Below are 21,999 nucleotides of genomic sequence, written 5' to 3' on the forward strand. Positions count from 1 at the left end.
CCCCCACCTCAACAAAAAAAAAAAAAAAAGCAATAATAAATAACCAAAACCAAAAAAGGAAAAGAAAAAATAAACCGTGTAACAGATAAGATTTCACCTGGCAGCAATTCCTGAATAGACATCTGCAGGCTTTTCCCCTCCAACAAGATTCACGGCAGCTGCTCCCAACTAAACAAATGGAACAATTTCATTATGAAGTTACAATTAAAAAAGGCAATTGGCAGTGTTAATAGATTTTTTTTTTTTTTTTTTGCTAAGTGTCACTAAGTGGACTAGTTTTGTCATTTTAAGGGAAAGACGAACGTAAAGTGAAAATAGCTTGACAAAAAGGAAATGCAAAAAAAAAAAGTGTGTGGGGTTGGGGGTTGAAGGGAAGGGGGGGGGGGGGAAGGGGGTAAGGGAAGAAGAAGAATAAGTGCACAAATACCATTTGCAACCTTAGAACTTAATCACAGGCAACAGTAAGTAGTGAAAAGCAAATACACAATCATCTAACATCCAAATTTATATTATCTGACTGTTAAAATCGAAGGCAAAATGCTGCCCTGTTGCTTCCCTCCAAAAGAACACCCTAGAAAGGATGGCTTCTTTTTTTTAACAAAAAGAAAACTTCAAATTAAGAGAGGTGGAATATGAGATGTAAAAGGTCTCATATAGGGCTTAACGGAAAAAAAATAAGGCAACTAAAGCCAACTAGGGCCCCCATTTAGCAGAGATGTCGGCTCATAAATCTTATGATCTTGCAGCTAAAAGCCAGTTTTGTTGTGGCTGGAAACTATTTAAGAGTCAGTGATTGCAATATTATCATATAAAACCCCATCAGTCCTTTGCAAAAGTTTCTAGAAATAAAATAGTTACTCCAAGTATCCACAAAGTATTATATTGAATATTTTGGAATCTTCATGGTTTGTTTTAGGTCTAAGAACTGTTGAATAGAAACTATTTTTCCTTTTTTTTTTTTAACAAAAAGAAACTTCTAGAGTCATGATAAATTGGAATTCAATGATACAAAGGATGTTGCCTGAGTTGCTCTTAACCATTTGTGTCCTTTTAAAAACAGATTCTTATGTGTTTAGTAGCATTGAACATTACCCATTTCATCAAAATACTTCTACATTAACCTCTTCCCTTCTACATTAACCTCTTCCCAAAAACCCATTCTACATAAATATGTAAATACACCCTCTTGAAACCTAGTGCAGCACAGTTGCATTGAAACAAAGACAACAGAGCACTTGCCTTGCGTAGAATTTTAGCATCGAATTGGAAGTAGATAATTTTGTCTTTCAGCATAAATTTTTTCACATTTTCCATTTAGCTAGAATAAGAATTGGAGACACAATGCAATGGCACTACATCTTATGGTATATTAATCCCTTCAAGTATATTTCCTCAAAAAATGAAATTGTCACAAATGAAAAATTTTAGCTTGAAAAGAAAATTTTTTTTCCACTGGCTGCAGTTTTACTCCCCAAACAAACACCCCCCCCCCCCAAACAAAAAAAAAAACCCTGACATGAGAAAGGACCACCAGATTAATCGTCCAAAATTATAAATTATGGAAGCAAATAAATCCATCTCCACTTGTATAATATTGGATAAATACGGCTAAAATGGAATCCTGAGAAGCTAATATATGTGAGAATTCAATAAAAATATTTGATGACAAAATTTCACCAAGGAAACACTTAAAAAAATTATGGGGAATATTGGGGCAAAAAAGTTTGCAGCTGTAAGTAAAAACTTGAAATAATCTAATAAGTGATGAAATACAAATAAATTAAGCATTTCTGTTCATATATTCTAACCTGAGAGATACTTATGCATAAAATCAACTGGCAATATCTTATAATTTTTTTGAAAAATTTGCAACTTTGAAGCTTCATCTAGATAGATAAAAAAGAAAAATAATTAATTAATTAATTGAGGCTCATAGAATGTAAAAGGTTTGGCTAAACAAATAGTACTTCTACATTACACAAACACAGAACTCATTTCATTAAGTAGATTTCTGTGTTTTGATTCTGTAATATTACCCATATAAGAATAAAGACCATCACATAAAGGTGAAATATCCTATATCAACTCACAATGAACAAGAAGAGCTTTACCTTATCCCTTCCAAGGGCAGCATAGTGTTGTAAGCCGTTACACGAACCATCCTTGAAAAAGAATACAGTATCACAATCTCAGACAAAATATTGGACAGCAGAAATTAACTGAAATCGAGCCTTGAGTTTCTTTAAAAAAAAATTAAATTAAATAATAATCAAGTCTTAAGTTACATATCACAATAATCAGGCAGTAAAAAAGAAGCAGATCTGTTTTCTACAGTGGCTGCCTTTTTTTCTATGATATTTTGTCAAAAATATGACTGCTGCTTCTGAAGTAGATCAAAATTTTTGGTTTAGTGGGCAGCACACTGTGAATAGTCGGGCTGTCATGGTTTTATGGATGCTATATCATTGTAATTTGCTTCCTGGGCTTCTGATTCTCGGTTCAAACCTCAATGTTATTGATAAATTTCTTCTCTTTTCTTAACCAAAAACAACGACCCCTGCTACTGACATTAACATAAAACAGGGTGCTTCTGAAACAAGCACGACACTGGTTACCTATTTGTGACAGAAGACTCTGTGCACATCTTAACATGGCACCAGGTGCTCAAAAATCTCTATATGATAAAGAATATTGAACTTGACAACTTCCCAAACTCTAAGACATAATGAGACAGATATTTGTGTGTTTATGAATGTCCTGTTTACTTCGTAATCACACTACATGCATAAATATGAAAAAAAAAACTAATAGTTTCCCAACTTCTTTCAATAATCTAAATATCTAATCAATATATTTTGGTGAAAATAAGGGCAATATGTATTAAGCATTTTCTGCATGATAAACTTATAGTGAAAAATATTTTTTTAAAAAAATCACCCAAAAAAAAAACAACAAAGAAAAAAGAACAATACACATGCTTTTATGCCAATTTTCTAAGTAAATAAATAATATGTTTATATACTCTTGCATAAATATCCAAACCACTGGTGGTAAATGCAATACCAAAAAGTATCATGGCAAAAATTGACTGGAGTGCAATTAGACTCACCCCTCATGCTTTTGGGATGCAAAGAGAGAGAGAAATAAAAGTGTCTTTGAGCGAATTGAAACTTCATTCCATTATGATCAAGGATAGATGGTTGAATAGCCTTTTGTTTTTGTACATGGGATATAGCATTGCATATCACCAAACTGTTTTTAAAAAAAAAATAATAATAACTAATACTTTGTACACAGGTCAAGCACCCTTCTGCCATTCAGTACATTATCTCATTTTCTCATAAAAAAGTGTCTGGCCAGTTCGAAGACACATCCAGCATGCTATTTATGTTTTTACCATGGTTGTCAAACCCAGATTCAAATTGTTAGTTGAAATTCCAATTTCAGGAACTTTGGAAACGAATCAAATTGACAAATTTCTAAAATCACTTCCAAGCAACAAGCATATATTTACAACAAATAAAATAGTAAAACACATTGAAATTTTTAACCAAAAAAAATTCATATTTCATGGGTATGCTTTCTCTAAACAATATAAATAAATAAATAAAATAAGGGAAAAGAGTTAAGAAAAATTAATTTTAAAAAAAAAAATTTGGTGTTTAAGGGGAAGGAATAAAAAAAATATACTTAAAGAATAGAACTTTGGGAGCTTAAAAAAAAATCATGTTGCAAGCATATGCTTTCTCAAACTAAAAAGCAATAAAAAAACAAAAAACAAAAAAAAAAATTTCAAACAGAACTGATTAATAATCCAAAAAATAAATTAAAGAACCAAACTTTGAATCCTGAGAACACTGAAACATCATCAATACCACCTTAGCCAACCAGGCTTCTCCCATTCTCCTCAATGGCAGAACACCATGCTCCTCCAAGAGTATGAAAGCAACAGAAGGCCTAACATTATGTTCTCTTCTCTTTTGAAGAATAGACCCATGCAGAGAAGGAATGGAAGGCAATCATGTAAAAAAGCCTTTTTGGGAAAGCCAATCAAGTCCAACAGACATGATAGGTTCAGCATCATGTAAATCAATCAATTGAGATGGATTCATTCAATTCAAGGTGCATCAATCGATTCACCAATGATTAAGTTGTTTTTCAATTCTCCAGTAAAATTCAAATTGTTTTGGTGCATAATGGATACAAATCGATTCTAATTATACAAATCTACCGATTATGATTTTTATCTTCAGTAATTAGTAGTATCTAAGGGTATGTTAGGTATCATTTTCTGTTTTCTGTTTTGGTTTCTCTACAGTGAAAAAACAAATTATGAAAACACATTCGTTTATGTTGCCGATTTTAAGTTTCCATGAAGGTTCAGCTATTTCCAAAATAATTGAAAACTATATTTTATGGTTTTCAGTTTGCAACCTTTTGCTAGAATACTTTAATATCTAGAATTAAACTTTGTGGATTAAATTATTCATTTTATCGATAATTTTTAATCAAAATGAAAATAAAATAACCGTATGAACTTAAAATATAATTATAATAAAATTTTGTAAACTTTCTAAAAGATTTTTTAAAATAATAATTCATTTAAAAATATTTTTTCTATTTTTTCAATTTTCATGTTCAATAAATTTGCTCTTGTAAACAGTAATCTGAATTATAATAAGTAAAATAATTTGCTATTTGATTCAAGGACAAATATGAGCATTTTAATTTGTCTTACTTTTAGAAAAATTAAACAAGGTTGCTGGTTGTCTGTCAGTCTTTTGTTTCTGCTTCTAGTTTTTATTTTTTGTTTCTAATTTTTGTTTTCCTAATTTTTTGACAGTGACACCGACAGCCCCATTAATTGGAATGCATAACAAATGCATCAACACATTCCAGATATCAGCAACCCATCAATAAAATGGAACACATGCATGCATATGCAACTGCACATACAAGTAACTGCAGATAGATATGTCTATCAATCTATAGTAAGTTTCAAAAAACAAAAACAAAAACAAAAATTGCTCTAATGTTCTATAAATTTCCACTTTCTCTTGTTTTAGTTTGTTTCATTTTTCAGTAGTAGTGAGGCAAAAGCCTCTGCACACAACCACAAGGCAAGGTGATACAGTGGCAGCATCAAGGATCTGGAGCCATGGGAGAGATTAGAAGAAATTGATGAGAGGAAAGAAGGGAAGGGAGGACAGAGGAGATACACGCACAAATCACATTCTCAACTCAATTCAAATTCCACATCAACCGCCTACAACATGGCTTTCACACACTATTTATAAGAAAGTTTCTTCATATGAAATTACACATACAACAACAACAAAACCAAACCTTAAGTCCCACTAGGTGGGATCGGTTATATGAATCTTTTTCCACCAATTTATGCGATCATGGACCATTTCTTTTGACAAATTTAGGACTATTAAATCCTTATTCACTATCTCAATCCAAGTTATTTTAGGTCCATCCCTACCCCTTCTACTACCCCCCAATGTAACTAACTTGCTCTTCCTCACTGGCACACTATGTGGCCTACGTTGCAAGTGCCCAAACCATCTAAGTCATCCCTCCCTTATCTTATCTTCTATAGGAGCTACACCTAACTTATCGCGAATATGTTCATTCCTTAATTTATCTTTCAGTGTTATACCACGCATCCATCTAAGCATTCTCATTTCGGCAGCTTTTACATTTTGGATATTATGTTTCTTCGTCGTCCAACATTCTGATCCATATACGATAACTGGTCTTATAGCCGTCCTATAAAACTTCCCTTTGAATTTTAAAGGAAGTTTAATTCTATGATCACAAAACACATTTGACGCACCTCTCCATTATACCCAACCTGCTTTAACTCAATGCATTACATCATTTTCAATTTCTCTTTCAACTTACATAATAGATCCAAGATATTAAAATCTACAAGTGCTATTTATTTATTCATCATCAAGTTTAACTTTGTCTCCAATATTCCTCCTACCATTACTGAAATTACATTTCATATATTTTGTCTTATTTCTACTTATCCTAAAGCCTCTAGATTCCAAAGCTTCCCTCCATAATTCTAGCTCAGCCTCTACTCTGCCCTTAATTTCATCAATCAATACAATATCATCTGCAAACAACATACACCATGGAACCTCATTTTGAATGTTCTTAATCAGTTGGTCCGTCACTAAAACAAAAAGATAAGGGCTCAAAGCAAATCCTTGATGTACACCTATGGTGATTAGAAATTCTCTAGTTTCTCCATCTATAGCCCTTACATTAGTCATTACTCCATCGTACATATCCATAATAACATCAGTATACCTACTACACACACCTTTTTTTCCTAAAACCCACCATAGAACTTCCCTAGGTACCCTATCATATGTTTTCTCTAAGTCAATAAATACCATATGCAGTCCCTCTTCTTTTTCCTAAACTTTTCCATTAATCTTCTTAAAAGATATATATATCTTCCGTGGTAAATCTCCCTGGCATAAAATCAAATTGATTTTCTGAGACCTTCGTTTCTAGCCTTAATCTTTGTTCAACTACCCCTTCCCACAGTTTTATTGTATGACTCATAAGTTTAATTCCACGATAGTTATTACAATTTTGAATATCTCCTTTATTTTTGTATATAGGTATTAAAGTGTTTTTCCTCCATTCATCTGGCATTTTCTTCGTTTTTGTAATTGTTTTATATAAATTAGTTAACCATATAATTCCGTTATCACCTAAACATTTCCAAACTTCAATTGGGATGGTATCCGGTCCTATACCTTTTCCATTTTTCATCTTTTTTAGTGCAAACTTAACTTCATTAACTCTAATTTTGCGAATAAATCAATCTCATATATTTAGTATTTTCCTCATTTGTCAATTTTAAGTTTAAGTCTTCTATTTTATTTTCATTAAACAGCTTACTAAAGTAACTTCGCCATCTATCTTTTATGTCTTCATCCTTAACCAAGATAATACCATACTCAGCTTTTATAAATTTTACATTTCCTAAGTCCTTACTCTTCCTTTCTCTAGATTTAGCAAGTTTAAATATATCTTTTTCCCCTTCTTTTGTATCTAATCTATCATACAAACTATTAAATGATCTGTGTTTAGCTTCACTAACGGCATTTTTTGTATCTTTTCTCGCCTCTTTATACTTTTCAAAGTTATCAATGTTTCTACATTTTTACCACGTTTTACACCAAATTCTTTTTTTTTTTATTGCTTTTTGGACATCTTTATCCCACCACCAACTTTCTTTGCTATTCGAGAATCTTCCCCTTGATTCACCTAAAATCTCTTTTGCTATCTTTTTAATAGAGCTAGCTAATCTACTCCAAAGAGTATTTGTACCCAAGGTCTTAAATTTCGATTTCGACTCGAATTTCAAAGCTCCAAAAGTACGGAAATTTCGACGAAAATTCGATTTCGATGTCAATTTTGATTTCAATTTGAAAAAATAACGGAAACTAGCAGTAAAGCATGAAATTAATTGTGAAACTTTAGAAATGGTTAACAAACATAATAATATAAGTTTTAAGACTAATATATTACGAATTAAATACATCTATGTTTTGTATGAAGTGGAAAAGTCATAAAATAGTATGTGTATCAAACATGCTAGTAAGATAATGTACATTAAACATATTCAGTTAATGCAAATGAAATTCATAAATCATTTAAAAATTATTTATTATACAAATATAGATAATTTAGACATGAATGGTTAAATAAAATATTACTATAAGTTAATTTTTTCATATAATTTCAAAAGCACTTGTGATAACCTTTTGTTTCAATAAAATAAATTAAAAGAGAAATTTCACTTCACTCTTGAATCTCTCATTTGAATTTCGACAAAATTTCATTGCATAGTTAAAATTTTAACAAATTTTGCTAAAATTTCAAGGTTTCGATAAATTTCAAATGATTTGTTGAGATTTTTACAGAAATTATGCAAGACGAAAATCGACTGCCATTTCGATTTCGGGGGTGACGGAAATCGGAAATTTGGACGGAAATTTCGACAATTTCGTGGAAATTTAAGACCATGTTTGTACCTATCTCATCCTCTATGGTCCAATCCCCATATTTGATCATTTTATCTTTAAATTTTATTATATTTTCTCCCTTTAGGTTCTACCATCTAGTTCTCTTACACTGGTGTATTTTATCTTTTCATTTTTTAATACATATATCTAACACTAAGACTCTATGTTGTGTGGTTAGGCTTTCACCTGGAATAATTTTATAATTCTTGCATGATAAACGATCTACCCTCCTAGTTAAAAATATATATATATATATATATATATATATATATTTGACTTCTATTTTGTCCACTTTTAAAGGTTACTAAGTGTTCTTCTCTCTTCTTAAGCAAATATTCATTATAATAAAATCATATGACACAGTGAAGTCTAAGATCATCTCCCCAGGCTCATTTTTGTCTCCATATCCATATCCTCTATGTATCCTCTCATAACCTTTATTATCCCTTCCAACGTGTCCATTCACACCTCCTCCTATGAATATTTTCTCAATCCCTAGTATGCCTTGTATAATAGAATCCATATCTTCCCAAAATTGTCTCTTAATATTTTTTGCTAAGCCTATTTGAGGAGCATAAGCACTAATGATATTATCTCTTGACCTAATACCATCTTGATTTTTATAATTATATCCCCTACTCTATTTACATCAACAACGCTATCTTTTAAGGTTTTTGTCTATAATAATTCCTACTTCATTCTTATGTTTTTCTTTTCCAGTGTACCAAAGTTTAAATCCTAATTTATCAATTTCTCTAGCTTTCTCCCCCACCTACTCAGTTTCTTGAAGGCAAATTATATTAATTTTTATTCTAATCATTGTGTCCACAATTTTCATGCTTTTACCCATTAATGTCCCTATATTCCAAGTTGCTAATCTAATCCTAGTTTCTTGAACTAACTTCCTTACCTGCCCCCGTCCAGAATGAAGCAAGAAACCTCGCATATTTGACACCGTACCCAAGCACCAAATACACAAATACTAAAAACAAACCCCCAAATACATGTAAGCAATTCCTCAACTCTTCTTAATTATTCTCCAGCAAGTATCTTCTTAAGGTCTTGCTTCTTGTCCAACATCAACTCTACCTAGTTAGAAAAAATTTGGCCTCGAATTTTGAAATGCTAGAGAATCATATGTAAGAAGCATTTGGACTCTTCAATCGTAGACTTGAATTGAGAGTTAGCATCAATGAACATATCAGGAATGACAAACTTAACAATTGGTATGTCTAAAGGACTTTGGCTGTCTTCAATCACATTCATTTCATTTGTTATAGTATCTTCAAGTTTCAATTGTGCCTCATTCCTTGTCTTGGTCAACTGGTAGAGTGGGCTTCAAAATGATCTTCTTACCATTATAGTGGAAGATATATGTGGTCCCATGTCCTTAAGTCACACCCAAATCATCTAACCAAGGAGAACGAAGGAGTACATGGTCAATCTTCATAGGTATGATATCAAAGTAAGCAACCATTTGGAAAGGAACCAAATGTCTTTCATAATCATGCAAGGTAGTATATCATTCCAAAACATCTCATGAGGCTTTGGGTAATGTTTTGGATGAAGTTGCATAAGAGTGACTCAATTTGTAGAAACCATATTCATGGGGCATCGTCCATCAATGATGATTTTGCAAACATTTTCCTCCACACTTAAGGTGTGGAAAAACTTGAAATTGTGCGCATAGCATGATAAATGGCATTCCCTTGTCCAATAATTTGTCACTGTATTGCTGGATTTATATATACACTGCAACTACATATCTCTAGAAATTCTTAACACACTTGCCCACAATACTCAATCTATAGTCATGCAAAACCATAAAGTTGACCACCAATTTCCAAGAAATATCTTCAATTCACCTTTAGATCTTGAGTGTCATGCTGAAATGAAACAAATTCACTTACAAAACTCTCAAATTGCAGCATTAAAACCTGATTTTTTATGTTAGCTTTGACAATTTCTAGATTTTCACGCCAAATTATCATGCTTGCTTGCAATATTTTTTTTTAATAATAAAAGAAGAATATCATTAATAATGAATAAGAATATGCAGCTAGGAGAATAAGACATCTCCTTAACAAAGCCTGGAAAATCCAGATAAAAAAACACGAAGAAACAACCTAAAGACTAAAAACAAATATGTTGTGTCCATAAGCAAAATATCTCCTTGCAGATCAAAATATCATGGAGAAACCCCAAAATATTGTGGCTTGAGCAAATTCTTGTAAAACTGGAACCATGAGAAGACTCAAGCAAAGTCCCACTCGCAGGTCGCCGGTGCGTGGGGGCACGTGTGCCACTGGCAGTGAGACTCAAGTGATGACATTTTGGTCGAGGGTAGATCAGGGAATGAGGAATTCAATGGTGTCAGTGGTGTGATGAAAAAAGCAGATAAAGTTAGAAGAGCCGTCATCTGGTCAACCTTCTGCCAGTGTGTGAGGACTCGCTTGTAAAATGGTTGTGGGAAATTAGGGTTTCAAACTAGTGCCACAACTGTAAAAGTTACAGGTGAACAGTACTTGCAATTTCTGATGGCTGCATGGTTATTGTGGTTTGCTCTGATGCCAAATGATGCACAGGCAGCATCAAGGATCTGCATCCATGGAAGAGTAGAAGAAATTGAAGAGAGGAAGGAAGGGGGAGGAGGAGAAAGGAGACACAGGGCGAACTCACGTTCACAACTCAATTCAAATTCCACAGCAACCACCAACAACATGGCTTTCACACACAATTTATAAGAAAGTTCATATGAAATTACACATAAACGCTTAAAACTACACTAATTAAAATCTTACCCCTAGCACACAAATACTATAAACAAGACCACAAATACACATAATGCTATCTTAATTAAACTAAACACAAAATAATCTACTAACTAAACTCAACAAATATCTGATCAAAATCATACTCTTCTTAATTATTCTTCAGCAAGCAGACCCAAGATCTTGCTTCTTGTTCTACATCACAAGGCAAACTGGCAGAGGCGTAGTGAGATGCTCGCTGTAACCATCAGGTGCTAGGCAGATTGAGGCACACCTCATCCATTTTTTTAATCATAATCATCTTTCTCTCATAACTGCATCCTCTGATACTTGTGGATAATTTAAAAGGTGAGCAACGCTTATTCATTTCCCAGAAAGTTGCAACATCTCTCAAACTCCTCTCTCCTGAAGAAGGAAGCAGCAACCAGCTTCAACCCCATCTTCTCATGACAGTAGAATAGCCAGCTTCTTCTCATGACAAGGCAGATCATGTCAGTCCTCTTCTCCGACTCTTCCTCTTGATCGGCCCTTTTTTTTTCCCTTTCTCTCTTCTTCTTTCTCCTCCTCCTCCCCCTTTTTCTTCTTCTGCTGCTGCCAGCCACTGCTTGCCATCAGAGCAGCAGTAATCCCTCCCTTTTTTTCCCTGTCTTCTTCTCTCCTTCTCCCATTCTTCCTTCTCATGGCTGGCTCTCTGTTTCCCCCTGCTTTGATGTTTTTTTTTTCTATGTTTTTTTTTTTATTATTTTTTGGGAATTTCAGCTGCTTTGCTTTCAGGCATTTTCGCAGCTGGTTCTTCTCCCCAGCATTTCTGGCATGATCAAGTACACTGTTTTCTCCTGCCAGACACTTGGCAGTTGTATTCTCTGTCTGCTGCTTTAGTAACAAAGACATATATATCAAACTATCAAATCTTTTGGTTCTTTTGAACTCAAATGTTTGTGCTAATGTGTTTACAAATTAAAAAACCATTGTATGGTTGAGTAAGGAAGCAAGCGGCTGGAAGGCTGGAAAGGAGAATTATTCTCTTTGGGTGTAGAAATACTCTCATACAGGCCAGCTTTTTTAATATTCCTCTGTTCTTTTTCATCTCTTTTTAGGATTCCAAGAGGGGTAGCTCAAAAGCTTGAGCAGGTCCTGAGGGATGTTCTTTGGTCAGGTGTAAGGGGGGGAGGATAGATCATTTGGTTAAGTGGCAAGTGGTGTGTAGGTTGAAGGAAGAGGGAGGGTAGGGTCTTTGTCATATGGTCTCTAAAAATATTGCCATGTTAGCTAAATGGTTGTAGCAATTTCCCTTGAAGGTGAATTTCCTTCAGCACAAAGTTATAGAAAGTAAATTTGGCTTACAAGATACCAGGTGGGATGCTAATTAGGGCTTCATAATTTCTTACGTCCCTTGGTGGTTCACTTTGCAGGTTTACCCTTTCTTCTCTAACAAAGTTTTAACTGGGTTGAGGTAATCATATTTGGTTTTGGAAGATGCTTGGAAGGGAGCCTGCATTATTCTGTTCATTTGCTTAATTGTATCATCTTTCTTCTCGCCACTATGATGTGATTTCTTCCTTTCTTATTCTTGACAAGGATTCTTTTCATTGAGATTTCATTTTAGGACTTAAATGATCAAGTTGGAGGAGGAGCATTTTTTTGACTGGAGGGTTGTTATATCCCCAGTAGGAGTGATGGTAGAATTTGGAGACTGGATTGATCAGATGATAATTCATGTGAATCTTTCTTCTATCACCTTATTAAGGCTGATGTGTCTTTTCCACTTCATCACGGTATAAGGAATGCAAAAGTTCCTTTACGATAAAGATATTATGTTTAGCCAGTGAGTCAGTGACCCTTAATAGAGTTAATACAACAATCTGCTGCTGGGCAGGAGGCCTTTTAAAGCCTTGTCTCAAAATATGTGTCTCATGTGTTGTGGGAGTAGCTCTGGGGATGTGTCTCTTTTGTTTATACACTGTTAATTTCTTGGGGTACTATTTGGCCTACCTGGTGAAGTATGGGTCTGTCCAAAGTCAGCGGAGGAGCTCTTGACTATTCCTTTCATTGGTTTTGGGAAGGGTAAGGATGTTGAGAGGCAAAGGAAGTGTGCTCTTTGTGCTGGGTTATGGGGAATGTTGTCAGAAAGAATGCTAGAATTTTTTCTGGAAAGGGATTCTCAATGGATCTTCTTTGAGAAAGGGTGCAGTATTTGCCTTCTCATTGAGCTTACAGTGCAGGCTGTTTTAAGGGCTGCCATTTCCAGGATGTTAACCGAGATTGAGTGCCATTATTAAGCTGGTGCTGACTTTGCTTTCCCTTTTTCCATGTTTACAACCTCTTCTCCTCCTCTTTGCACCTATTTCACCCTGTTAGTTCCAATAAAGCTTCTTTTTTCTATAAACCCACCCCCCCCCCCCCCAAAAAAAAAAAGAAAAAAAAGCCTCCCCTTTGTGAAGCATGCACATTGTGAAAGGGAGCGCCTTCACTGCAAGCATTGCACCTTTTAACAACTATGACTAGTCTTAGTATATAGCATAAGGGCATTTACACAATTTTAATAAATGTGCGCCTCCCCATTGAGAAGCACGAGCCTTCACCACAGGCCTTGCCTTTAACAATTATGCCTTGTCTATGGTATATAGTACCAACACAGGAATAGAAATGAGATCTTTTGAAACAATTCTCTAAACAATGGCCTTCCAGCACATGTGCACAGGCACATTTTATAAAATGAAAGTTGTGAGGCGCAATGAAAATAAAGTACCTGGTGGACAGGCATATGTGAAATAATAGTCTCTGGCGAGGAGCTTCTTAATGCTTCTGAGAGATTCATACATACTGCCAAACATTGAAAAGGATCTTCTGCATTCAACCACCAGCGTCTCCCTTCCAGAGGCCTATCCGCTGAATCAAATATTTCATCCAGATGATTTTCCGTAAATGCTAAACGACCTTCGTAGGATAACTTGTCCGCACCACCAGCATATAAATTTGCCAGATGTATTTTGAGCCAACGCAAGCCCGATTTCCTAAGAGGGCGCCCCTTCGCAAACTCTAGGATGCCTCGGCATAAATCAGAGCCAAGATGGTTCAAATATGGGTGCATAGGGTATGCACGACCCCGAAAATCCAGATTGTGTGGATAGAAGAAGCCATCTTCATCCTTCATCTTTCGAGCCACCTGCTCCACAATAAGAAGAATCAATACACCAACAAGCAGGGCGTTCAGCAATCCTAAAGGAATTTAAATGAACAAGGAAGCTTCTTACAGCAAGTTTAAGTTCTATATCGCACCGCTGTGAATGCCTCTCGCTGTTCTCTTTTTTCACAGCCTTAACTTTCCACTTCCATTTCCTAAGTTCTGCTTCGTCTTCAGTATCTGGTGCCTCTGGCAAAGGAACCTGCAATGGAAAATAAAATTAAAAACCAGCACCATAATGGTTAATGGAAGCATTTTCTTAAAAGAGACGGGAAAAAAATTAAGAAAATATATAAAGATAAAAGAAGGAAGATTACAATAAACAAATGAGTTCTTTTCTTCAGAAAGAATAAGAACTGCACCAAGAAGGAAGAAGGAAAAAGAAAAAAGAAAAAAGAAAGAAAGAAAGAAAGAAAGAATCTAGTATATATAACCTACATCTTCACGGTCGACCAAGTCAGCTAAGCGCCCTCCACTAGCCCATATTCTGTCGATGACACCAAGAACTCTTTTATTTACCCTCCATTTGGTGTCCCCGAGTGTATCCAGGGCCTAATCAAAGGAGAATCACAGCATTGTTGAATGCAGCCACAAATTCAAGGGTTAGTTGATGGAAAGCACAACATATAGCTGCTCAAGACTGTTAGCCATGCAAATGTTCAACTGAGACCATAAACACATAAAAGAACTTCATTCTATTAAACCCACAATTTTCAAACCTCAAAAACAGATTCTAGTAGATTCTTTGAAGTCTTTTTAACAGCTTCACGTTGTTGCTTAGCTCCATGTGTGCGCATGATATACGATGGCAAGAATAAATAAGCTCCTCTATCATACCTATCAAAAACATAGAAAGTTTAACAAGTATTTTAATAAATAAATAAATAAGCACTCCAGGCACAACCCTCAAAGGGTGGTATTTAGCTCACCAATTTCCATAAATATTCAAGTGGCAAGCTGTGCCCTAATAAAGCAGTGTCAATAGTTGAATATTTTTATTCCAATAAGAGAGTAAAAAATATCAATTTCTTAATATGATGATTTAGCATTTCATATTCTTTATTCTTCAAAGAAACATTACAGAAGCGGTTAAAATCAAGCTTCAATTAAGCTAAACATAAAGCTTGAAAGAAGTGGAGATATTCACAAGATAGAACATGAAATATCATACCCTGTCCACTTTAGTGGAGGCACCAACATTGGCATGTAAGGAATCACCATGTGCCTAGCCTGTTGGGACACAGAAATATTGAAAGATAAATTACCTTTGAATATTCAGAAATCTATGAATCATAAAATGTACACACTCACTGGAAGATGGCAAAATGAAATTAAATGGTAGCAAACACCAACCAACAAGAAGAAATATGAAACATGCAAAGACCCTTGTACTTACTGTTCTCTCCAGACCTTTGTGAATTAATGGATCACATTCAATAACCCCATATCTCCTGCTGCCCCTCCTATTTGAAATAGCCAGAAATATATACAAATTACAAAGAGTATGTGCGTGCGTGCGTGTGTGTGTGTGTGTGTGTGTGTGTGTGTGTTTGTGAGAGAGAGAGAGAGAGAGAATTCATAAATAAAGCATATGATTTTTTTTTTTTCTACTCACTGCAATTCTTTTGTGACAATTTTTATCTTGTGTACAAATGCAGGGCGAATATCAGGTGGACCATCCCCTAACTGATCAGCTGGAGGCTGAATATAGGCAGTTTCTATAAGCAATTGGATTAAACGGCTGCCAACCTGAAAAATACAGTTCTTAAAATGAACCTTTCAACATAACGCAAGAATAATCACTATATAAAAGAACAAATGGTGCAAATCATTTTGTGGACAAAAATACCCTATTTGAAAAATAACACAAGAACGTGCCTAAAAAAGAGAGTAAAAACCAAAATTGGATAAGATTATATCCAGAAAGTATATTTTAAATAAGCCAATGTTTGAAACTAAAGGAACTACATTTGGTTAAAAAAATAAATAAAATAAATCAAAATAATATACACATATCTCATATATAAAAGTACAACTAGTGTAAATTATTTTGTAGATAAAAATATTATTATCTTCAAAAAGTAAGACGAAAAATTTCCAAAATAAATGAAATTCAATGAACCTAAAAAAAATCCAAATGACTAAAAAAATAAAGCAAAATGGCATTCTAAATGCTAAGTAAATAAATTATCTCAAAATAAAATAGGTAAATTCCTTCAACTCTTCTAAAATTATTATAAAGTGTCTAACATCATTTATATAAATAATAACATAACTCCTAAAGGATAAATTCTAGAAATAAATCTGTAGACCCAGAAGTGCCCTCCAAATAATAATATTCAAATTTAAAATTCTCATTAATTGATCGTTGAGTAAACAAAACATAACAATTATAAAGATTTAGGTAGCAAATCACAATTTAGAAATTGCAATGAACTCATTGATCTTTTTATCAGAAGAAGTATCTTAAGAACTTTAACAAAATACATAACTTGGAATATTGATACCCTAATTTTCTTTTTATTAATTGAGAGACAATGAACAAGACTAGATAATAAGAAATCCTCTTAAAAAGAACAAAAGAACAAAAGAACAAAAATAGAAAAACACAAATATAAATAATATAAAACAGCGCATCAATCACACTGAAAATCCTGAAGAGGCAAACTCTTGAAACAGCAAGCAGCAAGAGCCCATCATGATGCCAAATATTGAATCTTATCCCAAACCAAAGGCCAAGAAGTCTTCTTCCCTTTGAAAATACAGGTGTTCCTTTCCAACCAAACATCCCACAATACAGCATACAACCCACATCTACAAAGGGCTGATCTGTTTTTACTCCACCTAAAACCTAAAAAAGAAATGGCCAACATATCCTCCACCAACCCTGGGCAAACCCAACTTTCCCCAGTAACACCAAAAAGGCTGATCCAGGAAAAAGGACAATGCAAAAACAAATGAGGGGCAGATTCAGAACTATCAAAATGAAGAACACATATCCACAGATAAAACCATAGAAGGCCTCCTACTATGCAGCACACTGTTAGTGTTAACTCTATTAAGATCAACCAACCAAATAAAAGCATTAATTTTAGGGGAAACTTTGCCTTCCAAGCCACATAAATAAAGAACGACACAAATTTTCCTGGATTAAAAAATCAAAGAAAAATTTAAAACAAAAATTGCCCAAAGACTCCAAACTTCACTTCCTCACATCATCCCTATTGGAAGGATAGCAACCTTCAACAACCTCAACAAAAATACAAGCTCATCCACCTCTACATTGAGCTTATGAAAATGGAAATCTCATTACCATTAGAAACCAAAAAAAAAAGAAACAAACCCATTATACAGGGAAAAAAAAAGTTTATACAAATGAGGAAATGACATAGACCAATCAGCTGCCCACCCATGGGTCTTCCCCAAAACAAATGTGAAGCACATTACCCCGCCCAAGACTTTGTACCATATAAACTGCAGACAAACCTGAGAGGGCTCTTAAAAGAAGATATAAGCCCCACGTTGGTATCCCACCAATCATCCTATAAGCCAAATTTATTTTCAATAACTTTATGCCAAAGAGAGTTCTCCTCCAAAGGAAACCTTCATTTTACTCATGAGGGCAATGTTTTTAGACACCAAAGTTCTTGGATCTAGCCCTTTCTCCATTTTACACACCACCTGCCACCTATGATCCTTCTTCTCTCCCACCCCACACCAAAGGAAGCCTCTTATTAGTCACCCCAAGGGCCAAGCAACCCCCACAGGAACTTTTAAAAAATGGACAAAAAAAAAGGATGCTAGAAAAGCAATACTGAATAAAACCAATCCATTGAAAATTACCACCCAAAGGAACCCCTAAATATGTCAAGGCCAATCTAATGTAGCACACCAAGCTAAAGAAGCCAACACCAAAGATCTACCCACACCAAATTAATACTATCTATCCCGTTACGCACTAAAATAACTTTTAACCCTGAAGCACACTCAAAAAGCTGTAAAATGAAAAGCACATTTAAAAAAAATACTCCCTATGACCCTCCAAAAAATGATGGTGTCATCAACAAAGAAGGTAAGACATTATGACCCTCTCAGCACCCATACCTCTAACAAGCCCTCTATAAACCAGCCTATCAATCATTCTACTTAAACAATCAACTGCCAAGACAAACAAGAATCCCCAATGGATCTTCTTGCCAAACACCACTCAAAGCCTTAAACCACATTCAGATTCCCAATGATAACAATAGAGGATGAATCATTAGACCAACAATGCCCCAAAAAACCCCCCATTCAAGTCCTCAACCTAAACCAAAGCCTTTCTTCTCCAAAAACTCCCACCTAACCTGATCATAAACCTTTTCAAAATCCAATTTGAACACAATACGTCTCCCTTTACTCACATCCTCCACAACCTAATTGGCCACTAAAATGGCATCAACAACATGCCTTCCCCTAACCACCAACGAAAAGCACTTTGAGCCTGAGAAATCGCATCCCTCATTACTAAACTCAGCCTATGCGCAAGCAACTTGACAATAATGTTAGACACACTACTAACCAAACCAATAAGCTGAAACACAGCAATATTAGTAGATCTATTTTTCTTAGGCAACAAAGTAATGAAAGTGGGTTGGGGGTTAATACTCTTACCAAACACTCCATTATAGAAAAAATCCTTATAATAACTTCATTAAATCCACTCTAATCACATTCCAACAATCCTTAAAAAATAAAAATAAAATAAAATAAAGTTAAAACTAGGACCCAAATCCTTATCTCTATCCATCCAAACACAACCTTCAAACTGTCACTTTTATGAGAAGGCTTCTCCAACCAAGACTTCTGATCCATAAAAATTGGGATTCCACTCCAACCTCTCTATTGTTGACCCACCTTCATCCTCCACCCCCCACACCCATCCCCACCCAAAAAAGAAAAAACCACTACAAAAAAATCAGTAAGCTCCCTACTCCCTAGGTATCACAACAAGATCAAAAGTAACCTCTCCCTCCCTCACCTCCAATTCCCCAATAACACTCAATCTCCACTTACCATTGACCAAAGAATGAAAGAATTTAATTTTACAATAACCATCCCTAACCCAATTCACACTCCAATATTTGTAAACTTAATCATGACAATATATTATTATTTTTAAAAAATATATATCTAAACTTTATTAAGAATTAATATATATATATATATATATATATTTACACAAGATTATTCACATGCAATCACATGCAACACATGTGGCATATTTAGTGATATTGATTAAAAATAACAAAAATATCAAAATTACTAAGAAGAAAAGGAAAATGAGAATCATGGTGAAGATGATGATGATGATGATGATGATGATCACGATGATGATGAAGATGATGATGATAACGATAATGATAATGAGGAAGAAGAAGAAACCATGAAAATTCCAACAACCAAAGACAGCACAAACCTTCACTTGAGCATCCTGGCCCCAAGGCTTCGAATCATCCTGCCTCTTTACTATGTTCCTCACTTGCTGCACCTTTTGCTTTTTCATCAAATTAGATACTTTCTTCCTCAGTTTCTCTTGTTCTTTGCTTACAGTATTATCAGATTCGCCTTCGGGATTCTTAATTGCGGTCTTTCTTTTTGTTTTCTCCAAAAATTTGTGTATCCTTGCCTGATCCACACAGAATATAAGCTCCCACATTATGTGTAGTTAAGCACTCCAGCAGGTAAAAGATCCAAATTCATGATATTAAACCAAAAGAAATGACCTTCTTTTAAAGTGTCTTGACAATCAATCTACCATTTACCCACTAAATATATTCTATACTCAAAAGCACACAAGGATAAATAAAGAGTAACACTGACATAGGGGTTGTGATCATGGAATTGACTACCTTGAGTATTCAAAGTAACCCATAAAAAAGTTATGAGTAGTAGCATTCCAGAGAGATGGCTAGCATTTAGTATGTTTATATATAAGTTTCATTTCGCAGCAGGAAATCAAGAGAGAGAAAATCAAACACACACACACACAGAGACAAACACACAATTTCAATTGTAAAATTTTGGGCACCCAAGAGAATGATATGTAAACATCTGATAAAAATGGCTTCTAAATTTTGTGCTCTTTATCCCTATTTTATCAAAGCATGTTGAACTGGAATGATGCCTAAATAAAGAAAAAATTATTTGAAACAAACACATAACACAAATAAGGCCCTAATAGCCTTCAAGTTTCTTTGCTAAATAAAGAAACAGATGGCGTGAAGTTTCCACATTCCTAAAGAGACAATAGCTTCTAATGGTAGGATTCGAGTTGCATTATATTCAATCAAACACAAACAGTATGAACCCAAAGAAAGCCTATGATTTCAATCAAAATAAGCTCACTTAATGATTCACTATCATAATTTCTAAAACAATAAAAGTTCCTACTAGTGTTTGCGGGGGTGTGTGTATTTGAGTTGATAAAATGACAAACTTAGCTGAACTGCCATAACCTATGATTCAGTTGGCGTTGCCAGCTAGCAAATAGAACATATCATTTAGTGTAAGAGGCGGGAATTTTAGACATGCAAAATAACCTCAGCAGTAAATAAAAGGACATACTTTAAACGTCAGGTCAGATTGAAATCAGAGCATGCTTTGAACTGAACCAAAAGCAGACTAATTAATATAGTGGAAAATGAAAAGTGTGAAGCTGCCCACCTCATGCTCAATAGCTTCACCTATCAGGCAAGCAGCATGGATCACCGTAGTACTGCCATTTCCTCCTCCAGTCATCAACAACCCCATCAACTTATGCATTGTAATCACCGCCATCTTATCTGCTTGCAAATGAAAAAAATAAGGCGCATAACCCGCACGATTCTTCCCTTCCTCACATAATGCCTGATCTGCGGCAATAGCATCACGCAAAGGCTCAAACCAACCAAGGAACAATGACTTAACATATGGCAAATTGGGCGCAAGTTTCTGCTCGCACATGTCCGTTAGAAGCTCCTGGTACTCCTTGGCCGCCTCTCCCCATGCCTCTGTCTCCATCTTCATCTGCTTCCTGCGAAGCATTTTATACTTCCATGCCCCCATTCCTCCCACCAATTTCTTCTGCTGCTTGAAATAGGATCCCTCATTCTCTGCTCTGTTCATCTCTGCCCTCACTTCATGAGATTTTTCTTCAACATCTTCTTCAGTTTCGCTCGAAGCGATGGCCTCAGCAACGCTAGCATAACCCTTCGAATGACCGGCGAGCCAAGAAAAACTAAAAGCATTTCTCGCACATGAAAAACCGAGCATACCCTTTTCGTCTCTCTCGGAAACTGCTCCACCAAGTCGACAAAAACCCGGAACTTGGTTCCAAGAATTCACATGTGTTTGCGTCTCAGGATGTCTGATTTTTTGGAGAAAACTCTTGTCAAGGGAAAATTTTACAGAATTAAAAGAAGGTAAGCAAAAGTGAGATTCAGTGAGCTTCAACTCCCTTGAATAGGCATTTTTTGCTAACTTTCTCCACATACTCACTTGATTCCTTTGATTAATCGTTCAATGGGGAAAGAAAAATCAAGTTTCTTGCTGCTAAAACATGCACATCAAAATAATTTCGGGATACTAGGGGAAGACACAGACGATATGAGCAAAGGAGAGAACAACCGAGGAAGTGCGAGCGAAAATGAAAACCCAGAGATCGACAGGGTGAAACAGTGCAACGGCAAATATGGTGCAGCCGCCATAAACCCTCCTAAAACCTATACTTCGGCTTCCTTTGGTCTACGTTTCGAATCACGTTTTAAAAGCCCAACCCGTTAAACTACCAGGTTAGAGTAACCGGGCAGCGAAAATGGATAGAGGGTGGTAAAATGGGTTGACTCGTTCATTCAGACAGATTTGATTTAACATTCTCATTTATTCTCATTTATATTCGGACCAATCCAAAATCAATTTATTTATTTGAGTTAAGCAGACTTAAGACAGTTACGAAATGAATAGT

The 21,999-nt window shown here is 35.0% G+C and overlaps 1 protein-coding gene across 2 annotated transcripts in view; it reads right to left on the reverse strand.

The window, feature by feature from the left end:
- LOC131153239 (DNA-directed RNA polymerase 1B, mitochondrial-like) overlaps window positions 1–21,788 on the reverse strand; it is a 50,618-nt gene extending 28,830 nt beyond the window's left edge. The window contains exons 1-12 of one of the 2 annotated variants that reach the window (XM_058105410.1): window positions 21,534–21,752; window positions 20,721–21,402; window positions 19,474–19,683; window positions 15,631–15,764; window positions 15,412–15,478; window positions 15,187–15,245; window positions 14,735–14,852; window positions 14,454–14,567; window positions 14,086–14,217; window positions 13,581–13,997; window positions 2,112–2,162; window positions 98–168 (exon numbers count right to left, since the gene is read on the reverse strand). In XM_058105410.1, the coding sequence (XP_057961393.1) occupies window positions 98–168; window positions 2,112–2,162; window positions 13,581–13,997; window positions 14,086–14,217; window positions 14,454–14,567; window positions 14,735–14,852; window positions 15,187–15,245; window positions 15,412–15,478; window positions 15,631–15,764; window positions 19,474–19,683; window positions 20,721–21,308 (1,961 nt within the window). In that variant the 5' untranslated portion in view covers window positions 21,309–21,402; window positions 21,534–21,752. Of the gene's footprint in view, window positions 1–97; window positions 169–2,111; window positions 2,163–13,580; window positions 13,998–14,085; window positions 14,218–14,453; window positions 14,568–14,734; window positions 14,853–15,186; window positions 15,246–15,411; window positions 15,479–15,630; window positions 15,765–19,473; window positions 19,684–20,720 lie in introns of both variants that reach the window. The other variant, XM_058105409.1, reaches the window with a different exon arrangement.
- Between the last annotated feature and the right edge of the window lie 211 nt (window positions 21,789–21,999).

This window comes from Malania oleifera, chromosome 4 (assembly GCF_029873635.1).
Source record: "Malania oleifera isolate guangnan ecotype guangnan chromosome 4, ASM2987363v1, whole genome shotgun sequence".
Taxonomy (NCBI): Eukaryota; Viridiplantae; Streptophyta; class Magnoliopsida; order Santalales; family Ximeniaceae; genus Malania; species Malania oleifera.